A 26,820-nucleotide genomic window follows, 5' to 3' on the forward strand; every position below is an offset into this window, starting at 1 on the left:
CCCTTCTATCCAGACCAGAGATGTTTGGCGGGCTTCATTCATGAGGTAGGAGGATACTTCGATCACGGAGACAGGAGCAGACTTCTTCCTTGGAAAATCCCTCTCAGAGCTCTATCACGGAGTTCTTCCTGCCAGATCACATGGACCCCCACGAGATGAGGCCTCGACATGATCGTAACCCAGAACCAGTGATCCAACAACTCAGACACAGGGTTGACGCGCAGATCACACTTGGGTATATCCCCTCTTCAAAGTCGGAGCCCGGCTGACAAGGGTTACTGTGGCCCTTGTTAGGCACACAGCTATGACCAGGAGACATCACAGAGCTGCCCCGTGATCATCCGACAACACTCTATCGCCGATTTCATATGCCTCCATTTCCCCATCCACCCTGATGTCCTGATGTTGATGATGATGATGATGATGATAATGATAATGATGATGATGATGATGATGAGATTGATATGTAGTCGACCACTGACATAACTATGTTGTACTAAGTACTATCATTTTGCATTTTTGCATTCTGCATTGGTGTGGATGCTCGTTTTGTACCAGGTTTTTCACAGTCTCATAGACCCATCCGTCTTCCAAAGACTTTAATAAACTCTCTCTCTCTCTCTCTCTCTCTCTCTCTCTCTCTCTCTCCACACACGTATACACGTATGTGGTTGTGGGTAGGACATACATACATAGCTAAAAGATTGATAGCGTGCGTGCGTGCGTGCGAGTGTGTGTGTGTGTGTGTGTGTGTGTGTGTAAAACATACCTAAGGCCTATTTCGAGAAATTTACCAAAATCTCATAGGGTCATTTTCATTTAATAAAAAATACAAAGTGATACGACAACAATAAACATCAATGTCTTCACCAACTGCAAGCTATATCCACATTGTCATAAGCAAGATAGACTACTTCAAAAATTGTCTAGTAATACAAAGGGAAGAAACTCAAACAATGAGCTTGTATGTCTGCTCTTACATTCCAGCAAGCCCTTCAATATTGCCACCGTCACCAACTGTAATATAAACTGGTGCTGACTTGTCTTGCACAGGTGTGCACTCCCCATTGACTATATTATATGCCACATTGGAGACTCTATGCTGCAAAGCATAGAATAGTATCCATGGGTATTGACTATTTTATGATTTTCAAGTTCAACCCTAAAATTGGAAATAGGCTGTGAGCTTTTTCTCAGTGAAGCAAGAAAATAGTTGAAACTTACAGATCTTTCATATGCATGAACATGTCCTGCAAACACAATATCGACCTTGTACTTCAAAAACCATGGCTCAAATTCAACACGCATGCTTTCTCCTTCCATATAATGGACAGTGTTGCTGTTATACCATGGTGCATGCATGAGCACTATCAACCATGGTGTCACATTTCTATCAACCCTTTTCAACTCATCACGCAGCCAAATCCATTGAGGACTATATTTCTCTGCATTGACAAAATAAATTCATTTTGATGATTCCTTATGGTGTAAATATCCTAATTTCAAGGGTATACAGCATATCAGTCAAAATCGCCTTTGCAATTTAACAAAAACGGCAGACGAATTGGAACGTAGTGATAAGCAAAAAGAAGTATCAGAGATAAAACATTGATGGATGGGATTCAATGAGCCAATCATGCATATCATTAAAAGAAATATAGATGCCTGAGAGAATAGTTTCTGTGATGCTATCCAGGCCAGTATGTGCACAAACAATCTAAGCACCCAAGGAATTCAGGTCAACACTTTAGGAGCACCATCTAGAACATATATACTACATCACAAAACCTTACATTGGCAAGTAAAGGCCTCAATGATGTATTTAGTGAGTACAAATGACTTGCCTTTGCAGATCAAGCAGGCCTTAGTGACTCATTTTTCACCCCCTACATGGCGAATAACGGTAGACGATATGCAGTGCTTGAAATTGAACAAAAGCCCCATCTAGAATGTGGTTTCATTGTTTGAAAGTCAATTCTTTCCCATACATTGAAAGCCCTCGTCAAGGTCTTCATCATTGAGGAGCCCTTTCCCATGAGGAAAGCCTCTATGAAAGTGCAACTATGGGCCCTCCCCCCTCCCTTCCGCCCTGCCCCCCGGGGGTGTTCCCAAGTAGGCTATGCTAGGAGCTTCCATGGTTTTAAGCCTAGGGTGAGGCCTGGCACAAAAAGATTCCCCAAGAAGACTCGGCTCTACATCTCTGGATTAATTATACCTTTATAAGACTAGAATATATCCAATCATACAAATGTAGATTTTTTGTTGTTCTAAAGTCCAAAAATGTACACAGGAAAATAAAAGAGAACGAAAGAGAAGAAAAAGAGGTAGCAAAAACTTTTTTGAAAAACAAAAGGAAGACATACTTAGCAAGCAAAGCAACACTTATGTCGTCATCAGTGCCCAAGCATAAGCAGCTATACTGGGTTTCTAAAGACCCGCGGAGTAGTTAATCCTCCCTTGCTGTGAGAAAGGATAGCCGTCTGCCAAGCCACCCTGTGGATACTTTTGCAGCACTTACACGTAATCTTGCATGCCGAAACTGTGTCAGAAATATCTGACCTTGCCAATATCAAGATAGTGGACCCGGAAGCAATGGGGGTCGAAGTGTGCAAGAAGCCCAGTTCCCCCCATATGAACAGTTCTATTGAAAACCAGGCCACCTGAGAGCTAGAGGGGAGAGCAAGGGGTGAGATGGGTACCAGTTGAGTGAGTGATGTCACCATACATGTATTGCACATCAGCAGAAGCAATCTTTAAGCAAGAATATTCATACAAGACAGAGCATCGAAGCGACAATTTAGATCTGAATATACGTAGCCCTATTAGGCTGAAAACCGAAGCTCCACCATAGGTACAATATCTCCTCTACTGGAGCATTCCTTGCACACCTCCTGAGACAATAGGTGAAGGACCATGTGGCTAGGCCACATTAGCTGCCAACCCATGCCACGTTGCTGCACCTTTACATGTGCCCACTGCCACATCATATGCCAACAGCATAGGTGACTACAGTAGCTCATTGAGATTGCCACGTGGCCTGCATGCCATGTTATCACCTCGGGTGATGTGTAGGTGGCTGTGAGCCACATCATCATCCCCATGGACAGCTTGGAGCTATCTTGGGCAGCCAAGACCTATTGTAAACATGCAGCCCCTCCCATCATGGTCATAGGAGGCTTCCATATGAAGCATCTGCATCTCATTTTTACCTATGCTAACAAGCTCATGGTTTCTCCTCATATGGGGGCCTTAGAGGTGAGAAACTAAGCTGTAGTCAAGGATTACAAAGGATGGAGCATTGAACTCCAACACCCCCCCCTTTTCAATGTCCACAATCGAGACTATTGTCTTGGTTCGATGCCAAGAAGGTTCAACACGGGTAGTTCCTCCATCCCATGTATGTGTGCAAACTGCTCTCCCTGCTCAGCCCTCTTGCTAGCTCCCTCACCCAGCTCCTACTTGCCCTCCCCCCCCCCCTCTTTCCTTATCGGTTAGACATCCCCTCACCTATCTGCACCCTTTCGCCTCCCCTGTGGTCTCCTCCATCTCTACTGCTCGCACACCAGCACGCCTTCCCCCCACCTTTCTGCAGCCTTGCTGGTTGCAGCTGTTTGCGGAACAGGAGCAGCCCTTTTGCTCCACCCCCTAGCCTGTGGCTGTTGCCATATTCGTTCACAGAGCTCCCCCCCCCCCCCCCCCCCCCCCGCGTTGGCGCTGCTTGAGGGGGTTTCATTCACCAAAAATAGGAGTTAATGAATATTTAGTTTAGTAACAACTCCAAGGACTTCAGCTTCTCGACCCCTCTCCTGTCACAGACACCATACTCACACTTATGCATACACACTATAAAAAGATGATGATTTCGAAGTTCTTGAAATACCAAAGCAAGATGTTCCCTGTGCTCTTCTTCTGTCTTTGAAAAGACTAGGATATCATCAAAGAAAGTACCCGTGAAATGCCTGTACTTTCGGAAGATGAAATCCATCATTCTATTGAATGTGGCTGGAGCATTTGTCAACCCAAAAGGCATCACTAAGTATTCATACAACCCGAATGTAGTTCGAAAAGCTGTCTTATGCACATCTTGCGTTTGTATCCTGACTTGATGATAGCCACTCTTCAAGTCTGTCCTGCTGAAAACTGTTGCTCCTCTGAGCTGGTCAAGCACATCATCTATGCGGGGTATCAGAAATCTATTTTTGATGGTCATCTTATTCAATGCACGATAATCAATGCACATTCGAAAAGAACCATCTTTCTTCTGTAATAGAAGTAGTGGTGAGCAAAAAGGAGATGAGCTAGGCTGAATCGACCCTTTGGACAGCAAGTCTTGTACCTGAGCCATAATCTCCTCTCTCTGAGTCGCATTGACTCTATAAGGTGGTCTTTTTGGTGGCTCACTACCAGGCATTAACTCTATCTGATGATCTTTTGGTCTCTTTGGGGTTAACTCCCCTGGCAAAACATCGGAAAAGCAATCTTTAAAGTTTACAAGAAACTGAAATCTATCTTTGTCTGCATCATTCATTTTAGCATGCAACCCCCTAAAAGGCTACTGATAGATATATAGGCTGCATCGTTTCAAAAAGGATGGGGCATTGATCAGACATGATTAGAGCAACCGACAGTACAGTTTGGGCAATTGCGCAAGTTACTGTGAGCTACTTCGAATTATGTTGATGATCGTGGACCTCTAGAGGCTCGAGACTGCAAATTTGCAGAGATTGGAGGACGTTAACAACTTAACACACACAGGCAAACTCCGCAGGCGGTAGTTAAATATAACTACTATTGCAAATCTGAGCGGCAACACACCTGATTAGCAACCAACTAAGCGGAAATTCTGCCACAGACTACAGCTCCAATTTAAGGATAAATAGCAGTAACGCAGGTGATTCTGGTCCACGGTCACCAAACAAAATATGTTGTCGTCCGACGTGCTAGCTTTGCTAAATGAACAACTTTTGCGGTTCAACACTAAGGGTTGGAAAAGGTCACAAAACTAGAATCAAAGAAATCTTGAAGAGCTGTCATTCGATAAAGGCCGGTTCCAAACTAGTTTGGAAAACTAGCCGATTTTTCTCTGATTTTTCTCTGATTTCTGCTTTTTCTGACAGTAAATACTCTCTCAGATAGGTGAAAACTGCTAGCAGAAACAATCTCTGCAACTGTCTTTTTTGTCTTTTCTTTTCTTTTTGACAGTAACTAGATGGGTAACTACTGGTTATTCTAACCAGACTGACTGGTTCTGGTTTGGTTAGTCTGCAACTAGACTAACTGGACTGGTCACAGTCTGGTTACAATGACCAGATTGGTCTGGTTGGGTCAACTAACTGGACCTCTAACCAGTCCACTAACCAAAGTTAGGTTAGCTTAACCTCAAGTCTACCACCTCAGCTATCTAGCTGGCTCTCCAGGTCAGCTGCCACATGTCCTGCCACGTCATCCACTGAGCTGTCTGCCAGCATGGACTGCCATGTCATCCACATGTCTGCCACGTCAGCACCTGCACATGCATGCCACCTGGTTGCCACGTCAACTCGCACGTGTGGCCGCCACGTCACATGTGTGCCACGTGTCTGTTGACCTGTCAAGACTACCCTACCACGTGTCAATGCCACGTCAACACCTGTCAGGACCCCCTCTGCCACGTGTGCACCATGTTAGCAGATGATGTTAGCGTCCCTAGCTGGCTGGCTGGCCGGCGTCGTCCGTCGCGGGCTCCGTCAACATATCAGACTGGCTACAGAAGTAGTTTGGCTTACGCCCGTAGGCCCGGCACCTTCACAGCACTAAACTTAAGGATTGCGTAAAGAATCGTCACGTTGCATGACCCCGTGATGTATCCATCGGTTACGCTTAAATTATGCTTTGAATTCTTCCGTTAGGCGCCTCTTGGATCTACCCCAAAGCACGGAGAGCACAAACCCTTGGAGTCACCATCACGTCCTTCTCATGAGCCCTTCTGATGTGTAAGGGATAGTCTGCCATACAACCTCAGCGTTCCTATGCCAAGCCTACACCTTGGCCCTTTTTTCACCGTTTTGGCGTCACGCGTAGCGGAGCAGTCCCTTGTTCATCGTAGGTGACTTATGCACAAAAGTTAATCTAATGCACATCTATTGCTCAACGCTCTGTCTGCCCGATCGTCAAAGCTTGAAAAAGCCTTGATAACAGGCTCTGATACCAATGAAATCCCACTTCGTAAAAGACAGCAAAGACACTCTCATTTTCTCTCCCTCTCTCTCTCTCTCAACAAAATACACTAGGGCCCAGGACAATCGTCGGGCTGGACCCCCCCCAAGGTTTTTATTCATCAGAGAGAAAATGCAGTACATGAGTTCAGCGTGGAAGCTGTTCATACAAAATCCAAATGTGAATGAATCATTACATGAGCTCTTAGGCTCTCTTTCTTGGCAACAAGCCACTTGTCAAACTCTACATTACTTCCCTAATTACATGCCACTAAGGGCAACTCCGGAGTCTTCGAAGCACTTGGTCACGCGAACCGCCTCCTAGACTCTTGTCAGGCTCCATTGCGCTTAGGAAAATCACTCTTCCTACCTGCAACAATTAATTAAAGCGCACCACCATGGTACCCATTAATTGTTAGCGCTTTGCATGCAAATAACACACTATGGACTAATTCTAGTCACGGTGGGCGTCCCCACTGAACACATGTGCACACATAACAAATATGAAAAAATATATTTATTCTTTGGTTGACCGAAGTCAACGCTCTTGATCATAATTAAGGGGCTTTGACCAAGGGTTGAGGCACCTTAATTATAGTCAAGTCTCTCCAACCGAAGTTGGCACATCTTGGTTAACCATAGTTAACCCTCTTGGCGCATGCCAAGTCTCGTTGACCGAAGTCAACACTCTCTGACCGTAGTCAGCTCTGTGGTTCTCTAGTTAACCGCAGTTAACCCTCTTGATAATAAACCAAGTCTCCCCGACCGAAGTCAGGTTTACTTGACCAGAGTTAAGTATCTTTGACCGTAGTCAATTCTTTGACCATTAAAAGAACTCTTTGACCATAATTAACACATATGAAAACTCTTTAATTATGATTAGATAAATGGTCAATTGTACTTTGACTTAGGATATTTACATTGTGGTGACATTCCCCACCAATTATCACCTCACTCTCACGCTTACCCCGCCCTACCTCTTGCACGTTCCCACGAATGACGTCAAACACGCAACTCTGGAGCAACATAATAGACGAGCCAAAGATCATGAGGGAATACATACCCAATACATTCTCCAACTTGATCAAACGTCAAAGGAAATTGTATCATACCACATTTGTGTATATTTGTCAAGACCTTGAACCCAAATACATCCCTTTTAATAATCACCATGTGTATTCCTTCTTCACGTGACCAATAAAATCCTCTACGCTCTAAGAACCGTCACCTTAGAAGACTGAACTCCACAGACACCAAGACCTTTGTATCTTCCAATTCCTTTCCTCGAAGAATGGGAACTTCTACCATTTTTGTGCATTGCTATATCACACTCTGTGCATTTATTGATGAACTTACATGCATTAGAGTAACCTTTGAAGTCACTCAAATCAGCCCTCGAAAACTGCACCCTAGCTGATTCCTGAAGTCAACCTTTGGCTTTATAATGCTTCCCCAAGTGGACTGGTGCATGTCAAACCTCTAGCAACTACTTGCCTCAAGCAAGCATATGACTGCATACCCGTCACTCAACTTATATGCATTAAAGAACCAGCCTGAGTTAACCAAAATAACAGTCAAAATCTGCTCATAAGCATGGGTTTCAGTCAAACCATTGACTTTGTAATGGCGAGCCACCATTTACATCAAGTGTTTATGTATCTGTTTACCCATCAGTCAATTCATATGCCTGAAAGAACCCTTATAAGACCAGCCAAAATACTGCGCACGGAGACCACACAGGGTTGTCTTCTTTTTGGCCTTCCCTGAGGAGGGAAGGCTTTAGTAAAAATGTTTCTGTTTAAGAAAGGGAAAATGATGTGGATTTTTTGCTATTTTGGTCCCCATTTTTTTCTCCCCCTTTCTCTCTCTCCCCATTTTTTTCTCCCCCTTTCTCTCTACCCCCTTTCTCTCTCTCTCTCTTCTTCTTCTTATTCTTCTTCTTCTTCTTCTTCTCTCAGCTTCCAGGGCAGGCCTTTTGAATGTATTCAACTCGTTTACTAAACCTTACAACAGCCTAACAGCTCAATTCGATGCTGCCCATCTCCCCTTTGCACAATAAATAATTGCTTGGCTTATCTTTCCTTTGTCATCTTGTGTCAACCTCCATAACTCCGAATCAGCTTGATTGCATCAATCAATTCTATGCCTCGCCTTACATATGCACCTTACATATGACTCGCCTTCCTAGTATTGTTTTTCATGCCTGTCTACCAACGATAGTGCGTGCATCAAAATCACACCCAGTAGCAACCACCACCTTAAACCACTTTATCCACTATGAGAATAGTTGTTCAGCAGGCCCCACACTCAGTTGCTCCAACAATCACCTCTGAGTAAAGACCTACCATATCCCTGAATCCTGATGTCTTGAACAAAAGTGGTTGCGTAGCTTGGAAATTAATTTTTTGAACAAATTTCTTTTAACTATCCTCCACCTGACTTGTGTGTAGCTCAACATCTATGTTTTGATAACCTCCCACTAATAGATGGCAAACCGTGAGCCGGAACACCAAACTCCTCTGGTCAATCAGGTCCTTCCATCATCCACCATTCCTGCTTACCCAGCCCAACCTTCCCTTACATCCAAACGTTTTCCTTTGGCTGCTCTTGAGCAAAATGTGCAAAAGAAGCTCGCTCTTGTCAAAACATTGAAGCCAAACGACTTGGGTACCATTGTTACCAATAAAGCTCTTCAAGAGGAATCACTTGACGAGAAGGAAAGAACGTTGCAAAGTGCCTTTTCACTTTATCGCCATCAACTATGGATCCCTCCCAAGATTTAAAGAAGAAAGTCCTTCACATATGAAAGTCATGACAACAGTCGATTTGGAACATTTGCTATAACATGTGTCTTCTTAAATGTTGCTATATGTCCACCCTCTTCTTGAGCAGCAAGCATATATGCCCTGTTGTGAGCTTCCCTCTTCCAAATGTAACGAGATAGAAAACTTTAAGACCCTCAACCGTGGGAAGTAAAGTGAAGGAGGGAGAGGCCATCAAGCTTAGCAAAAAGAACACTTTTTATTTCACTGCAGTCTGCTTCTTCCCCAACCACTCCAAATCTTTATCCCTCCTTTACACCGAGCCGTACCCATTTTATAACTAACAAGGCTCACCCCTCCATGGGAGTGTGACACTACACAAGCACAGCTAATTACATATCTTGGGCTCCGGTAACCCGATTGGCATGAAACGAGTCACGTCCAGTAGCCTGCAGGACAACCTACTTCCCTCTAGACTCCATATGGATGTTGATTTTACAAAACCCTCCGTACGGTCTCCTGTCTCGATGCCGCTGAAACCCACTAAACACCCCAAATAGGCATTAACTCATTTTCATATAACAATGTATATCTATATGTGTGTGTGTCCACACGTACAAGCATGTTCACGTGTGTGCATGTATGTACACACACACACACACACACACACACATGCGCACGTGTGTATGCACATGCGCACAAACATACATATGTACATACTTCTGCAATGTATGTACCCATGAATCTTTTTCACTTTATTGCCTTATACTGAAAAGAGAGGAGTGTGGAGGACAAGACAATTTTACTGTACCAGCACAAAGCCAGCGTGCCTATGGCGGATGGGACTTGAACTCATGTAGTCCAGACACCCAATTGGGGTGGAGGCTTGTGTGTGTGGGGGGGGGGGGGCAGCACTTGCACACACACACATGTTCTGCAAAAGGAAGCTCCATAACATCTCAATAAAACAAAACTTATAACAAGGATTTTATACAAAACTTACCAAAAGCTGAATAACTTGAGAGGACAATTATATGAGCTGATGCTCTCCGAATAGCATACCAAAGCGGTGATATACTCTGGGAAGCCAAGTAAGGTGTCACATATCGATGCAAATACGGTTTAAAAAGTATTTTTTCACCCTGGAAATCAATTGATACCATGATTGATGTTAGATCTAGCCAGTAACCACAACCCTCTCTCTCTCTCTCTCTCTCTCTCTCTCTCCCCCCCCCCCCCTAGCACAATTGTTCAACTATGCCGTATGTCATGGCTTCCCACCTACATGGAGCACCACCACCATAGTACCGATACACAAGATAGGTGATCCCATGGACACTGGGAACTAACGCACTCTTATGATTGGCCACACTTTGGACCCTCGCCTTGACTTCGCCTCCTCAGGGCTATTATTGAGGAGGCAGAGTCGTGGCATCAGAAAGTCTACACTTGCTTCATAGACTTTCGTAAGGCATTTGATAATGTCCCACGCTCTCGCCTGATCAGGAGGTTACAGGAGTTGCAGCTCCTAGAGATCATGATTTGGGGGGTCATGAGTCTGTATGAGTCCGTCAGAGGGAGGGTACATGCCCCAAGAGGCCTATCAGATTGGGTTGAGAGCACTACGGAGTAAAACAAGGTTTCCCCCTATCACCGACTCTTTTTCGGGCTCTATATCGATGAGATCACTTCTTTTGTCGATCGCCTAGGTGGAGAGGGTTCACTCCTAGCTGACCTGATGGTGCAGATATTGTTGTACGCCGATGACATCGTCCTCAGCAAAGGGACTGCAAAAACATCTAGAGGCTCTGGAGATGTTCTGCAAAGAGAGAGACTTGACAATTAACCTTCGAAAAACCAAGGTTATGATCTTCAATACCTCGCGAGCAGTGTCCTGTCGCCAGAGCTTCACATACTGTGGCGAGCCTGTGGAGATAGTGCAATCTTACACATATTTGGGGATAGTGCTCATTGGACCAGGTTTCACAATGATCCATGCGGGTACAGCACGACTCACAGGAGGACGGGGTGCTCTGACCCGACTAGAGAGGCGATGTTTCCAAGACCCTTCGACGAAGGGTTGGCTTTTTGACACGCTGGTGAGACCACCTGCCATGTATGCAGCACCTTTCTGGAGGAGTGATATTTCAACGACAGAGTGGCGGAGATTCCGGATGATTTGGAGTAAACCCTCAGTCCCCCATCAGAGTATACAGGCAGAGTTCGCCATGACCCCTCTCCAGGTTGACACCATCTTTTAGACAGTGACGTTCCTCCACAGAGTCTGGGCCTTACCCCATTGGAGATGACCGAGATTAGCATTAGAGTCCTCCAGGCGACTAGCATAGAGCGGTGTTGATACGGTGTGGTATGCATGGATATCCACGTGGTTTGGTAGTCACGGCATTCAGATGGACAGACGTCCCCCCTTATAATTCAGTCTGGATGCACCAGCCAAGATTATCCCACGAGATGAGATCAACTGTATCATACGGTTGGACCTCCTCCAGCTACATATATCTAGGGCTTGGGGAGGAGAGGAGTTCTCCACCAAGATCCAGTTCTACCATGACCACTTCTTGAGGGTCTCAGAGCACAGTCTTGTCATCAGAGACCTCAATATCTCGAGGACGGCAAAGTCTCACATGCACTGAGGGTCGCCATTGGTCAGTTGCGAGTCTCATCACATCAACTACGGATTAAGGCAGGGAGAGCAGCAGGCACACCTAGAGAGCAGAGGACTTGCACACTATGCCAAATGGAGGAGATCGAAACGAAGGAGCATTTTCTAAGTGTCTGCCCAGTCTATTATGAGATGTGAGGACGATATCACTGCCTCTTTCAGGAGGGGCATGGCTTTGGTTCACTTACACGGCTGATCCATTTTCACGATCAGGTTTGTGTTGGGCTCTATCTCATTGAGATGTGACGACGGAGAGACACATTGATGCAACAGACCAAAGAGTAGCAGGGACTGATGCCACAGGTCACCGAGGTAGACAAATCATAGACTTTTGTTAAAGACTTCTATGCATCTGAGTCAACTGCCAGTGATACTGAGGGAGAGGAGCTTGATAAGATGAGAGCATCATGGATTTCACGCACTGTTAAATCATCATGATGACACGGAGCTATGTAAAAGCTCTTGAAAGTGCAATGACAATCCACATGGCTGGCTCACCACACAAGAATGCTTCTGAGGTCCTCACCCACCTCAGAAAAATTTGTGTGACCTTGATTGAGAAAGTGGATAGCCTCGAGACCACCAATGTGGCATTGATGGCAGAAAAAGCACACCTTGACAAAACATTGAATGAAATCAAGAAACAGGGAGGGCGTATGCAAGAGGAATGGAGGAAGGAGAAGAGCAAGAGAGATGAATAGGAGAAGAAAAAAGAAACATGGGAAATTGAAAAAACCAGCCTCACTGACGAAGTGCAAGAAATGGGGACAGAATTACAGCAACTGAGGGACATGCAAGGGGCACCAGATGGGACGTGCAAGGCAATGGAAGATTTGAAATCTGAAAATGAGAAGCTCAAGAAGGATATGGCAGCCTTACAGACTACCATACATGGGAAGCATGCTGAGTTCACACAGCAAATCACTAAGGGGAATGCAGATATGCTAGAATGGAAGAATGTGGTTAAGAAGGATGCAGCAGGCCCTAAGAAAGAGATCATCTCTAAAGCTCTGGAAGAAGAGAAAAGAAGGAACAGCAAGACCTTAAATGTCTTGGTCAGAGACTTAACAGTTGGAGATACCCCTATGTCAGATGCAAAGATTTTGTTTACCAAAATGGGAGTCAACCTAACATGCGAGACAGCAAGGAGGGTTGGTAAAGCTGAGACCCGAACAAGACCCCTTGTAATGAAACTCCGAACAGCTATGGACAGGTCTACCCTCATAAGCATGAGGGCAACCTTGAAGGGGACTAGAATATACTTGGATTGATGACCTCACATGGCTGCAGCAGGAGCATCAGAGAGAGGGAATGGTACGGGTTATGGCAGCAAGAGATGCAGGTAAATGGGCTGCCTATAGGGATGGCAAAGTGATTATCAGAGAGAGAGCAGACAGGGGAGAAAGGGAAGGAAGAGAAGAGGGAGAAATAGATACAGCACATGACGGTGTCAGACCCAAGAGAACAGAGCACCAGGAGGACTGAAAATAGCAGTTTGGAACTGCAATGGCTCCCTCTGGTCTGACCCAGGAGGTTTCCTAGAGACATACACTGACAGAGACATAGTTTTCTATACTGAGACACACGAGAGCCCAGAGAGAGGGCTACCCACCATGACAGGATACACATGGGAATCTGCCCACAGGAAGGAACTGAGCAGGGACAATGGAGTACGAGGCTTTGGGGGTGTGGCTGTCCTCTTCAAGTCAGCCCTCAGGCCACTCCTTTCAGTGGTTAGGAAAGAGGAACATGCACAGCATATATGGATTAGAGTCCAAATACCAGAGACACAACATATCTTTATTGCGGTGTGCTACTTTCCTCCGGATACATCATATGCACGTGAGGTTGCCAGAGAAAGGTATGAGAGTATACACGATGATATCACAGAGTTCTCTAGACAGGGTGACACCCTCCTCCTTGGTGACTTCAATGCGCGCACACGGGACAACCAGGTGGGACTACTTGACTTTGCATCCGATTCCCTCATAGTACCAGAGTCAGATGCAGTTGAGCTCGGGATTGTGAGACACTCAGTAGATGCTCAACATGTGATAGGGTATGGGCGGCACCTACTTGCTATGGGAGTAGTATATGATCTGATCATAAACAACGGCCTTCAGAGATGGCCATCATCTGGTGGACTCACTTGTTTCCCACATGGAGGGGGGACAAGCATAGTGGACTACCTGATGGGATCCCTTGCCTTCGCATCTCAGATTCACGACTTTGTAGTACCCCCTCCCCCACTCAGGGCTGATCACTCATACCTGACATTCTGTATTTCTGCTACTAGGCTAGTCACAGAGAGAGCCCTCCATATGCCCACCCGGACCCATGTTCACTTTGACCTGACCCTCGATCCAGTTTACGTGAGTCACTTAGCTCGAGAGCTTCCGACCCTACTCAACGTCAGAACCCTTGGTACGATGATGAGTGTAAGGAAATCAGAGCTCACCTCACACGCGAGCAGGCCCTAAGACACCTGACACCATCTGAGGCCAATCGCATCTCATGTTGGATGACACGACGTAAGAAGCGGACTTTTCTCACTCGCAGGGTTGATGAGGTGGTCGGATCTTTTCGAGGGGGAGACCCGACTATCGGCTAGGGACTCCTATCAGAGGCGAAACGCCCCATTCCCATCACACACCCAGAGATTTGGCACAGATATGCAAGCTGCTTATACGACATCCCAAGTCAGATGCCACCAAATATGTCCTCTATGCCCAGACCCACTACTTGTCACTTGTTCACTGCGTAGAACGTGAGGAATGCCCTCCTTCGTCTGCACAACCGGAGAGCACTAGACCATGAGGGGCTACGTACAGCACTTCGCACATGAATAGGAGTTCTTGGCCCCGGTTCTAGCGCAGCTGTTCAACCATGCAGTATGTCACACATTCCCATCTACTAAGAGCACTACCACCATTGTACCAATACATAAGGCAAGGGACCCTATGGATACTGGGAACTACCACACTCTCATGATTAGTAGTTATACAGAGGATCATGGATAGCGGGCTTTTGGGCAGGCAAGCTTCCAGAGACAGCACTGAGAGCCATCATCGAGGAGGCGAAGTCTGGAGATGCCAGAATGTCTACACTTGCTTTGTGGACTTTCGGAAGGCGTTTGACACAGTCTCTCGCTCTCACGTGATCAGGCGACTACAAGAGCTGCATCTCCCAGAGGTCATGATCTGGGGAGTGATGAGTCTATATGAGTCCGTCAGAGGGCGAGTCCACATTCCTAAGGGGCTATCAGATTGGGTTGAGAGCACTATAGGGGTGTTGCAGGGTTGCCCCCTTTCATCGACTCTCTTCGGGCTATACATTGATGAGATCACATCCTTTGTTGATCGCCTAGGAGGAGGATCGAGAGTGAGACCCGTCATCACCAGGATATGACTGGACGAGAGACGCGGAGACCACACACGACACGTGGGGCGGCCAGAGCATGCACGATTGAGGTTCGACCTATCTCAGCCCTCATCAGAGGGGACCGCCAGAGATGAGGCATTACTCTCGATGTAGCCCATCAGATACAGAGATCCAGGAGAGCGCGCCCTCCGCTACCATGAGAGACAGCCTGACAGACAGATACGTGAGCTCTTTGCACCACATCAGAGGGCCATCAGGGAGCCACGCTATATAGAGCCTCCACATGTACTTGGAGCTCTGGTTCTGAGTAGTTGATTGCCCTCTTTTTCCTACTATGTCCAATAGCTCTCACTCCGAGAGTTACTTCTAAACGTAGGCCCTCTCGACGCAGGTGAGGATGTAGATGTAAGTGAAGTAACTCCTGTGGAAGCAAATGTGACTGTGGCTGATGATGATGATGACCCTTTATGAATCGCTTGACTATCCACCACTCTGGTTTAGGCGTCTGTTGACATCCTCAAGCTTCGATTGCACCTGTTGAGGTTTGTCCTTTTCCTCCTTTTCCCATCGGATAGAGAACTGATTGTTCTTGCTGTTTTTTTCAGGTGGGGGGTTTCCCCTTACGTGGGCATAGTGGGCATAGTGATTCAAGATTGCCCCATGAAGATTGGCAACGCCTAAGTGGAGGCCACGAGGCCACGTCGCAGTTGATATAGCCATGTGGCACGTGGCAGCCAGCCGGAGGGTGGCGAGGCTGAGCTAGCAAAGTAGGGTGGAGGGAGCTGGAAGTGAGGAGGGGCTGCAACGGGGTAGAGGGCTGCAGGAGGTGGAGGACTGAGGCGGGGAGGAGCAGGCAGCGGAGGAGGTGAGCTAGCAGGGAGGAGCTGAGCGGGGGATGGAGCTGCAAGAGGTGGAGCAGTAGGGCGACGAGGGAGAGAGGTTGCAGGCGGAGCAGCAGTAGCAGGGAGGAGGAGGAGGGAGGGAGGAGTCAGGCGATGGGAGGGGCTGCAGGAGGCGCAGCAGCAACAGGGCGACGGGAGGAAGGAGCTGGTCGGCAGCGGGAGGAAGGAGCTGGTCGGCAGCGGGAGGGAGGAGCTAGGCGACGGAGGGGCTAGGCTGCGAGGGAGCTAGGCGACGGAGGGGCTAGCGGAGGGGCTAGGCTGCATGTAGGTAGGGCTGCAGGTAGGAGACGCAGCAAGGCGGAGGGGCGGGGCTGAGGTTGGAGAGGAGAGAGGTTGTAGAGGCAAGTAGAGGTTGGAGAGGAGAGAGGTTGGAGAGGATAGAGGATAGAGGAGAGGCTGGGCTAGAGGAGAGGTAGGAGAGAATAGAGGTGTAGAAGTAGAGGGTATGGGCTAGGAAGCAAGGGGTTTAGCAAGGGAGGGTAGAGTAGGGAGCTATGGAGGCAAGCAAGGAGCTGCAATCGAGTAGATTCAGTGCAAAAACCACGCAGGATGTCCCATCCCGAGGCGTTTTGTGCCCAAAAATTTTGCCCTACTCGCCGCATTTTGCACGTTCCGTAGAAACGTTTCTAGCCGAAATGTTTCTTCACGTTTCAGTTCCCCGAAATATGTTTTCTGGTCACACTGACACTCGCTAGCATGGAAACTACTCCAAGTGCTGCAGCAGGTCCGAAATCCTCAAAACAGCTCAGCAGGGCACTCCAAATTGCAAAGACAGATCACCAATGGGAAAGGTCGCTCCCTAGAACAGTCCGAAATGATGTAGCAGGCTACCAGTCTGAAAATCAGCTGTTCTAAATGAGCTGGAAGCCAGGAACAGCTCTGAAAATGCTTTTGGTGTAGGCGTTTATGCAGCAGCAACCTCAAAATGGCTCGAAAATCCAACAGTAGCCTCAAGACAAGTCAAAAAAGCACCAGGAGCCTCGGAGTGGTCGTCTATGCTGCAGTAGCTTAGGAACGCTAGAGTCTGTGATGGAGAGCTCCAAAACCGCACATGTGCAGGCGCTTGTAGAACAGGGTACCGACCAGCAAATAATAGGCACCTAGAGCACTCGAAACAGCTCGGGAATGACACTACTAGAGGCGGCAAGCTATGGAAAGAGAGGCGGCTGGGAAAAAACCCTAGTTGGTTAGGAGCAGCTCAAAGGAGGCTGAATGAGATAAGATTGAGGCGGCTGAGAGGAGGAACAAATTAGGGTTAGGCCTGGAGATGATGATGATGTGGCAGGGCTGATTAGGGCAGGGCTGACTTGCTCTGATACCATGTTAGAAACATGGTAAGAGTGGGAGAGAGAGATAGGCTAGGGAGTAAAGAAATGATACACAAATGTAGAAACCATGAAAAGCTTTCATTCATTCATCATCATCAAATGAGACAAGTGAAGTACAAGCCTTATATAGGCTACACACTCACACTTGCACCAAGTGCATATGGGATAAGTCCCATAAAGACATGTGGCACTCACACGTGACTCACACGTGAACTAGTACTAGAGCTCCTAGTACAACACATCACACATCACATCTCACACACACTCTTTGGCTATGATATCTCCAACAAGGAGTTGGTAAGGATCTTCCATAAATAATCTCAAAAGGGGTCTTTCCAGTGGAAGAATGAATGGTGTTATTGTAAGTAGAATTTACAATTGGGACAAACTTTTCCCACGTGGTTTGCTAATCATGAACATTAATTTTAAGCAAATCCAGAAGGGTGTTGGTGGTTACTTTTGGTTGGCCATCAATTTGTGGATGGAAGGCCGAGGAAAAACTTAGAAGAGTTCCAAGATTTTCACACCAAGTTTGCTGGAAGTTACTTGTAAACTTAGAATCTCTATATGAAACTATGGATTGGGGCATCCCGTGGTGTCTAAAGATGTGACGGATAAATAAATGTGCAGCTTCAGGGGCTTTGAGGTTCTTCCTACAAGGAATAGAGTGGGCTTGTGTGTTGAAGCAATCCACGATTACATATCATGGCCTTGATTGATGAAATCCAAAGTGATGTGTTCCCAAGGTCTTTCTGGAATGGGTAAAGGCTGTAGCGAACCTTTGGTTTTTACTCTGTGATGCTTGGCTTTTTGACATAATAGACAAGCTGAGATAAAGGCAGCAGTGTCCTTTTTCATGTCAGGACAGTAAAAGAGTTTATCCATGGCTGCAAATGTAGCCACAACACCCCTATGACCAGCATAAGGTGGATTATGACTTTCTTCCAGCACTTTGGATCTAAGTTCTTTTGTTATGCATAGCTGGTCTTGCATAAACAAGTATCCATCTCTAAGTTGGTAGGCAGGAGGGTACAGCATATGAGTCTTTAAGGGCTGTCAGCTCATTGTGGTAAGTAACTGAGATGTGATGGAACCTTGGCCTACGAGAGAGACTGTTTGCCACTACATTTTCTTTACTAGGGGTGTACTGGATCTGAAATGTAGCAAAAAGGTAGACCAGTTCATACATCTCTCTCTAATCAGAGGCTGCTTTAGGAAATATTTGAGACTTTCATGATCGATCTTTACTAGGAAATCTATCCCTAAAAGATAGTGCTTCCAAAGCTTTAGAGCATGAATTACAACCAAGAGTTATTTTTCATAAATATCATAATGAAGTTCAGCATCTCTTAACCGTCTGCTCAAAGGCCACTGCATGACCTTCTTAGGTACGAGAAGCCCCAAGGCAATCACCACTTGCATCAGCTGCTACCAAGAAAGGTTTCCTTGAATCAGGAATGATAAGTACATGACCTGTAGTCAAGGCATGCTTCAAAGCATTGGAGTCTTTTTCTTTTTGGGTCCAACTTAACTTCATATTTTTCTTGGTGAGGTCATGTTGGGACCAAGAGGGACTCATGTTGGGGCAGAGGATGCATCCAAAGGTTTGGGACCAAGAAGGACTCATGTTGGGGCAAAGGATGCACATTGGTTGGGCACAATGGGCACAATGTGATAGTAACCTAAACCATTCTTCGGAGCATGGAACTACCCTCCCATAGAGGTGGAGGCATACGTTCAGGCACTCCTCATCTAATAGGGTAGGCAAGCAAATGGAGGGAGATCGATGCTACCATACCAGATTCCTGATGGAAGGGACTATACAAAGCCATGTCCCCCCTACGCTTGTACAGGCAGCTTTCTAGGAGTCTCCTCATGATCCAACTTTTACAGCAGTCCCTTGGCCCCTAATGTTGCAGACTGTACAGAGTGGGGCGTGGTCGCCACCTTTAGCCCAAGACTACGGGAGAACCAGAGGTAGTCGAGGCACTAGACTCACTCGAGTGGCGAATGATCAGGATAGTGGACCGCTTGGGAAGGACTAGACAATTGACCAAGTTCCAGTCTCGGTAGGGGAGGAAGGGCGGTGGTGGTGTCTTTGGTTATGGGAGGTCTAGCCTCTTCAACAGATTGAGTGGGATCTAAGTGAGTGGTTTTAGCTTGTACGAGTAGGGGGCTTGGATTCGCTGGAGGAGGTGCCCTTTTTCTCATACACAACATGCATTGGTCAATGCCTGCAACAGCTAGAGGTGGCAGCCTAGACTCCCTCGAGAGAGTGTCACTGGGTGGAGTAGCAAGTTTCCCAAGAGGTTATCTCCTGGTTCTGCTCACAACTTTGAACCAGCCGCAAGCTGCGGAAGATTTCGTACTTCTAGATGGTGGCACACTAAGGTTTTCCCATTGACCCATGGCTGGAGTAGATGTGCATAGATGGTAGATTCCACCATTGCGTAGATGGCGGATCCCACATTGTCTTTGGGGTTGCCCCACAGTACAAAGGATATGGTTGGGTGCCAACCAGATTGTTGCCAGGACGCACAGGCTACAGTGAGACTTCAATTGGGGGATGGTCGCCTAATTGACTGAGGGTGGTCATCCCTTCTCCAATGATCCAGCCTCCACAGCCTACAGGATCCAAGGCCGGTGGATCTTCAGGACCGAGCCCTTTGGCTTCAGCTGAGGATATGTATGGTAAACAGTGTCCAGCATCACTGCTTGGAACATCTGGGTCGCCCATTGCAATTTTGTGATGGGAGGCCAGCAGGAGCCACCTCATTTGCAGGACATCATCTACAACCTACACGCCATTTGGGAGCACAGGACTTCAGGTTTTAAGGTGACTGCCAAAAGGTGGGAGCGTTTCTGCGCTTGTCTTGCATGTATCTTTAATGTTAGTGCTCCACCCTTGTTGTTAGTCCCTATTCTAGAGATTCCCTAGGCAGTGAGCTGCGTTCTCTAGAAACAGACTGGTTTTTTAAACAGCCGGTTTCTCTTTATTTCCCATGATCAGCGCCTTTCAAATTGATGATCTGTATGGTTGGGTTCTCCAGCATTAATAGAAAGTTATTTTTCTCTGGAAAAAACAATACTCAGTGTCAACACTAAAGGGGTTGGCGCAAGTGTGACATGCTTCAAACACAAGGAACTATCCATGAAATAACTCCAATGAGTCTGACTTGTCCATGACCCAAATAGCATTCTTCCTCTTAAGCGCATTAGCAAGCAGTCTATGCCGAGTGTCTCCACCGGGAGGCTAACTTAACACATATCCTAGTAGCAAACCATTGTTTATTCAAGCAAGCGAATGTCGAATTACACTTCCATGGACAAAAAGGGAAATTGAGTTTTACACCACTGCGTATTGCCAAAATGGATAGAGCATTACAACACTAACATTAACAAGAATACATAGGAGTGCTAAGAAAGGATTCCATCTCAACACTCTCCCCAAAAGAGTCTTTGTACACAAGGCAATTCTTCTACAAGACCTGGCTGGCCTTTTATCACTGCCAAGGTGCTGCGTTTTCAAGAAATGCTTGCACATTCAAGAATATACCATAAATTCATAACCGATAACCCACATGAACAGTTGAGGTGCCCATCATCACTTCCACTAGGCTAATTCATGCTCATCCTGATTTCTCTTAGAGAGCACCCCTAGGGTTAAGAATTACAGAGTTAAGAATGCTACACGAGTATGGCTTCGAGGCCTGCATTGGATACTATTCAACGAGCACATTGGGAGAGCCTTGACATTACAATCCTCATGTACACTCACTTATGGAGATGACTCTTGAGGTCCTACCAGAAGAAAAAAAATTCCATGTTCTTTTGGCTCTTCCAGCATGATGGATTCCCAGTCAGCATGAATTTGGAAATACATGCAGTGTTTCACAACTCAAGCCCATTCAGCACTACATGTAGTGCTGTAGCAGGCTCAAAGGATATGGCAGGGTATTACATACATGCTTGGTGCCACACGCCCTTATGGCATTATCACTCTCCAAATTAGTTTCGACAACCTCATTTCTTTTCTGCATGATTGTGTATGAGGTCTCCACAGGAGTTTATTGTATTCCTGTATTTCTGTCATATAAAAGTTCACTTTCCTGCACACAAAAACAAACCTCAAAAAAATGGAGGCAAGCCACGCACATAAAACTATTTGATCCCCTGCTTTTTGAAAGCAAACAAAAATGCTAAGATTCCGTATACTTGCTTAAGAAACTATCATCGCAAGTTTGATGAAAGGCATAAAATTTTCAACACACTCTTTACTTACCTTTGTCATGGTAAGCAGAGGCCATTTTATTGTAATATAGGAGAAGATATTTATAATGCTACATGATAAGACTGCAAGCCATTTGAGATCATTTTGAGATCAACCTGGCCAAGCTCAAATAATGGATAGATTGATGAAGATATTCTAAAGTATATAAGGAAAAACTGTGAATGCTTGTGGACATTCATCATAGGGTGCAGCTTCAACACATACATAATTACTTTTTCTCCTAAACAATAAGAACAAGATTATATCCCTATAATGCCATCATGCTAGGTATTTTACTCTCCAAGAAAGTGGATCAATCATTATAAAGACAAATTGTTGATGAGGGATACTATTGAAATGTAGAAAAGCATATTATTGTCTTGATGAAACGATCATCTAGCCAAATTCCAACGTTAACTTCATACATGTTAAATCATACAATATGCATAAAGCATGATATCAAATCCATCCATCTATTTGTAGAAAATAAGAACCTGAAAACAATAAAAGCAGTGAAGAAAGAAAAAGCACAAGAATGCAACATACAAGTTGGGGCTTGAACTCAATCTCATGATTCCCTGCTGTCCAAACCCATGGCTGATAAGCAGTGCTTGGCTCAACAAAGCGGCCCCAAGTATCCCAACGCATACCATTGTCAAAAGGATAGGTATCAGCATATGAAAGATCCCCAACATATAGAAGTGTCTGTCCATTAGACCTCAAATAATGTTCAAATGTCTTATACGAATCATATGTTTGACCCAAATCCCCTGTCATAGCACATATGTGTTCAATTCTCTCTCTCTCTCTCTCTCTCTCTCTCTCTCCCCCTTGACGTAGCCCACTGGATCTAGAAATCGAGGAGACCATGCCCTCCCCCACGTCGAGAGACAGCTCGACAGACACAGATTCGAGAGCTCCTCACATCTCATCAGAGAGCCACTAGGTTACTTGGATATACGGAACCTGAGCATGTACTGGGAGTGCTAGCTCTGAGCATCTGATACTTAGCTGTTATTTTGCTTTTGCTACTCTAGTATCTGGACACTTGATTCACTCGATTCACTAGTTTAGCACTTTAGCTTTCAGCAAGGGTCTTAGTGAACCCTTTGCTTCAGCCCTTAGTGGCTTGTATGAGTTACTTTTTGGCTTGTACTTGGTCTCATAGGCCCGCGAGGCCTCTTGCAGACGTTAATACATCTCTCTCTCTCTCTCTCTCTCTCTCTCTCTCTCTCACACACACACACACACACACAAAAAAAAAGCCATCGTGATTGGGACTCGCAATAAACATATTGATGTTACCTTCGAAGGGAGACTACAAGTGGCATGCGTGTGTAAAAAGAAGGCTCAAGGCCTTGTACAGCTTCCAAAACAACTGCAGGGAGGCACACCTATGGAATCTGGAAATGAGGAAGTTTCTATACACTATGCTTCTAGAAACAATGATCCTTTCTAGGTGTCCAACATGGGCTCCCGGGCTCTCTAGGACCTTCGGGAAGAGAATAGAAAGCTAAAAGATTTTTCATAGGGGAATTGGGGGTTAAGGCACAAACACCCTACCCCATCCTACTAATCGATACAAGTATGATACCTCTCGAAGGGAAGGCATTATGCCAATTCATGGCCAACCTCAACAAAGTTGAGAAGATGGATGCCAGCAGGATACCTCGCAAGGCATTGGAAGCTGTCACGCGGATGTGAATTTGGAAACTATGACTACCTTTGGCTTGGGGTACTAGCCTAGGGTAGGTGCAGGAAAGAGCTTGCCCCGCTTCCAAGGACAGCAAGTATGGATATTCTGACTTCCTTTTGGATTGCATTTGTCATTTTTGAAGTTGTTGTTGCTTCTGTTTTGCTTCGGGGCTCTCTCTAGGCCATACAGGTTGTAAACAGACAACCAGCCACAGAGGGTGTGCCTGGAAAGGTGCTAGAGGGACAATGTATTGAAATTCTTATGCCTTGAGGCTATTTGAGCACTTCTCGGACTTGAGGAATGCATTGCCACTTTCAGTGGGGCACGGTAAGTGTGGAATGCCTTAGCTATGCCTTGACAGTTGGGTTCCACTGACACCTGGGAGTTGGATACATTCTGATGCCAACTATTGGCTTAGGCAGTGGACTGCTAGTGCAGCAGAGTGCAAGGGTAAGCCCTTGATGTAATTGCACAATTGCAATTACCTGAAGAATTAAATAAATACCGGAAGGGGCGCCAAAGTGTTTGGGGGTCCTTGGTGTTTGGTTTTGGAGCACGGCCACTCTAGCCTCACTACAAGTGTGTTTAAAGTTGTTTCTAAGTGGAATCTAACTAATGGAAGTGGCTGGAAATGTTGTGAATGAAGTGTATGCTAAGTCAGTTACAGTTTACTGGCCTTTAGTTAACTGAAGGCCGGTTTCGGAAGCTACAAACCATGGTATGCCAGTAACATGGGATGAAATTATGGGGTATAACAGCTGCTCATATACCACAGGATGCGTGTGAGATCAGGGAATTAAAGATACTAAAAAAAGTATGGCAAGATCCAGGGTCCAAAAAGCAGTTCTACAAAAAGGAAATTAATCGAATGGACAGCTACGGGTGGGGAATACATATCAATGTTTAAAATGCATCGAATATGCAAATGAGAACCAGTTCACATGATCTAGAAGTGGAGAAGGGAAGGTGGACAAGACCTAGGTCCCAACAGAAGAAAGAATATGTAAAATCTTCCCTACAAGGGAGGCAGAAAATGAGCAGCAAGTACTCCTAAGATGCCGGGCTTATGCTCACATCAAAGAAAGATATGATGACAACAGAGGCAACCCTGAAAATTCTGGTAGAGCAGCCAGCCACAAAGCTAGGGAGTTATCTAAGAAGTTTTGGAACACCGCGACAAGATACTTGGGCTAGCACACAAGCTAGCACATCAAGTACTAACTACATAATAAGTCTATAGTATTTTACTTCACCGGATGTAAAATATCACTATTTGTTGATTGTGATCACCAGCCCCATAGATCCTAAAGGTTCTCAAGAGGACTTTAATACACACAGAATGTACGGGCTGCACTCCACCGATTACACAATCGGAAAGCACAGGATCATGAGGGCCTACGGACTAAGCACTTTGCGCATGGGCAGGAAGTTTTAGCCACGGTCCTAGCACAAATGTTCCACCAGGCTGTTTGTCACTGCTTCCCACCTGCTTGGAGCACCACCACTATTGTACCGATACACAAAGCAAGGGACCCCATGGAGATTGGGAACTACCTCACCCTCATGATTGGTCATATCTGGCCAAGCTTTATGGGGGCACTAGGAAAGGTAGGCTCCAGGAGACAGCACTCCACTCTAGATCACATTTTCACTATGAGAGCTATCACTGAGGAGGCGAGGTCCAGATGCTAGAAAGTCTACACATGCTTTGTAGACTTTTGGAAGGCTTTCGACACTGCCCCACAATCCCGCATGATCAAAAGACTACAGGAGCTGCAGATTCCAGAGATGCTGATTTGGGGTGTGATGAGCCTATACAAGTCAGTCAGAGGCACAGTCTGTGTCCCAGGGGGTTTATCAGACTGGGTCGACAAATCGATCGAGGTGAAGCAAGGCTGTCCACTCTCACCGACACTTTTCGGGCTTTACATTGATGAGATCACATCCTTCGTAGACCGCCTAGGAGGCGAGGGGTCACTACTGGCTGATCTCATGATAAAGATATTGTTATACACTGATGACATAGTCCTCATATCATGTTCAGCGGAATGGCTACAGAGACATCTAGAGGCTCTAAAGGTGATCTGTAGAGAGAAAGACTTGACTGTCAACCTTGGGAAGACCAAGGTTATAATCTTCAACACCTCACATGTAGTGGCCCATCGACTCAACTTCACTTACCGTGGTGAGCCAGTGAAGCTAGTGCAGTTCTACACATATTTGGGAGCAGTCTTCACAAGACTCCTCTTCACGATGACACATGCAGCCCAGGCACAACTCACGCGAGGGTGGACTGCTTTGGCCCAACTAGAGAGACAATGCTTCCAGGCACACTTCCAGAACCCACCGATGGAGAGCTGGCTCTTCGACACACTCGTGTGACCGCCTGCCATGTATGCAGCACCCTTCTAGGAATGTGATCTACCGAAGACGAGTGGAAGAAATTTGAGCAGCTACAGGTAATTATGGGGTCCACGATGATTCGCAGTAAGCCCTCAACCCCACATGAGATAGTGCAGGCAGAGTTCGTCATGACTCCCCTATAAGTTGATGCCATCTTTCAGACAGTGACATTCATCCATTGAGTCTAGGACTTACCTCGAGGGAGACTACCGAGGCTGGCCCTAGAGTCATCCAGACGACTAGTAGAGAGTGGAGCAGACACACGGTATGCAAGGATATCCAAATAGTTTGCCAGGCATGGTATTCAGATGGACAGGCTCCCCCCCCTTCAATACAGCATGGACGCACCCCCTAAGTCGATCCCCCGAGACGAGATTAACTGTATTATACGGCTAGATCTGCTTCAGCTCCACACATCTCAGACTTGGGGGGGGGACGAGGAGCTCCCCACCAAGGCCCAGTTCTATAGTGATCACTTCCTGAGAGTATCAGAGGAGGGTTTCATCATCAGACCCCAGTATCTCGAGGATAAAGGAGTCTCGCATGCACTGAGGATCGCCATTAAACAGATGCATGTTTCATCTCATCAGATGAGGGCTGAGACGGGAAGAGCAGCAGGCAAGTGGATTTGTATGATATGCACACTAGGAGTGGTTGAGACAGAGGAGCACTTTCTATGTACTTGCCCAGCCTATTATGAGATCAGGGGGCGGTCCCATTGCCTCTTCCAAGAGGGGAGCGGCTTAGGCCCACTCTCACGACTGCTCCACTTCCATGACCAGGTCTGCATTGGCCTATACCTACTGGAGATGAGCCGACATAGGGAGACTCTACTAAGATAGATTAGAGAGCAACAGGAAGCGACCAAACCACAGGATACAGAGGCTGACAAAGCATAGCGACACGTTATAGACTTCTATGCATTTGAGTCAGCTCCAAGACACAGCGGGGTAGAGGAGGAGGAGATAGCTAACATATGGGCAACCTGGATCACTAAGAGAGGGACACAGAGACCACCTGCAGAGCACGAAGAGCGACTAAAGTTCACTCTATTGAGGTCCGTCCTATCACAGCTTTCCTCAAAGGAGACCACCCGAGACTGGGGATCACTCAGAAGATAGCCCAATGGGTTCAGAGATCGAGGAGACCACGCCCTCGCCCACCACCATTGCGTGAGGCACGCAGATCCGAGACATTTTCG

The 26,820-nt window shown here is 46.3% G+C and overlaps 1 protein-coding gene across 4 annotated transcripts in view; it reads right to left on the reverse strand.

Annotated features, from left to right (window-relative positions):
• Nucleotides 1–26,820, reverse strand: part of LOC147884090 (purple acid phosphatase 10-like) — a 91,398-nt gene that overhangs the window by 52,015 nt on the left and 12,563 nt on the right. For all 4 annotated transcript variants that reach the window (XM_087398085.1, XM_087398086.1, XM_087398084.1 and 1 more), the window contains exons 5-8: nt 22,067–22,290; nt 9,960–10,098; nt 1,225–1,445; nt 981–1,102 (exon numbers count right to left, since the gene is read on the reverse strand). In XM_087398085.1, coding sequence (XP_087254211.1) covers nt 981–1,102; nt 1,225–1,445; nt 9,960–10,098; nt 22,067–22,290 — 706 coding nt within the window. The remainder of the gene's footprint in view (nt 1–980; nt 1,103–1,224; nt 1,446–9,959; nt 10,099–22,066; nt 22,291–26,820) is intronic.

The sequence above is a fragment of the Dipteris shenzhenensis genome, chromosome 27, assembly GCF_047967505.1.
Source record: "Dipteris shenzhenensis isolate YYH24624 ecotype China chromosome 27, Dip_SZ_1.0, whole genome shotgun sequence".
Lineage (NCBI taxonomy): Eukaryota > Viridiplantae > Streptophyta > Polypodiopsida > Gleicheniales > Dipteridaceae > Dipteris > Dipteris shenzhenensis.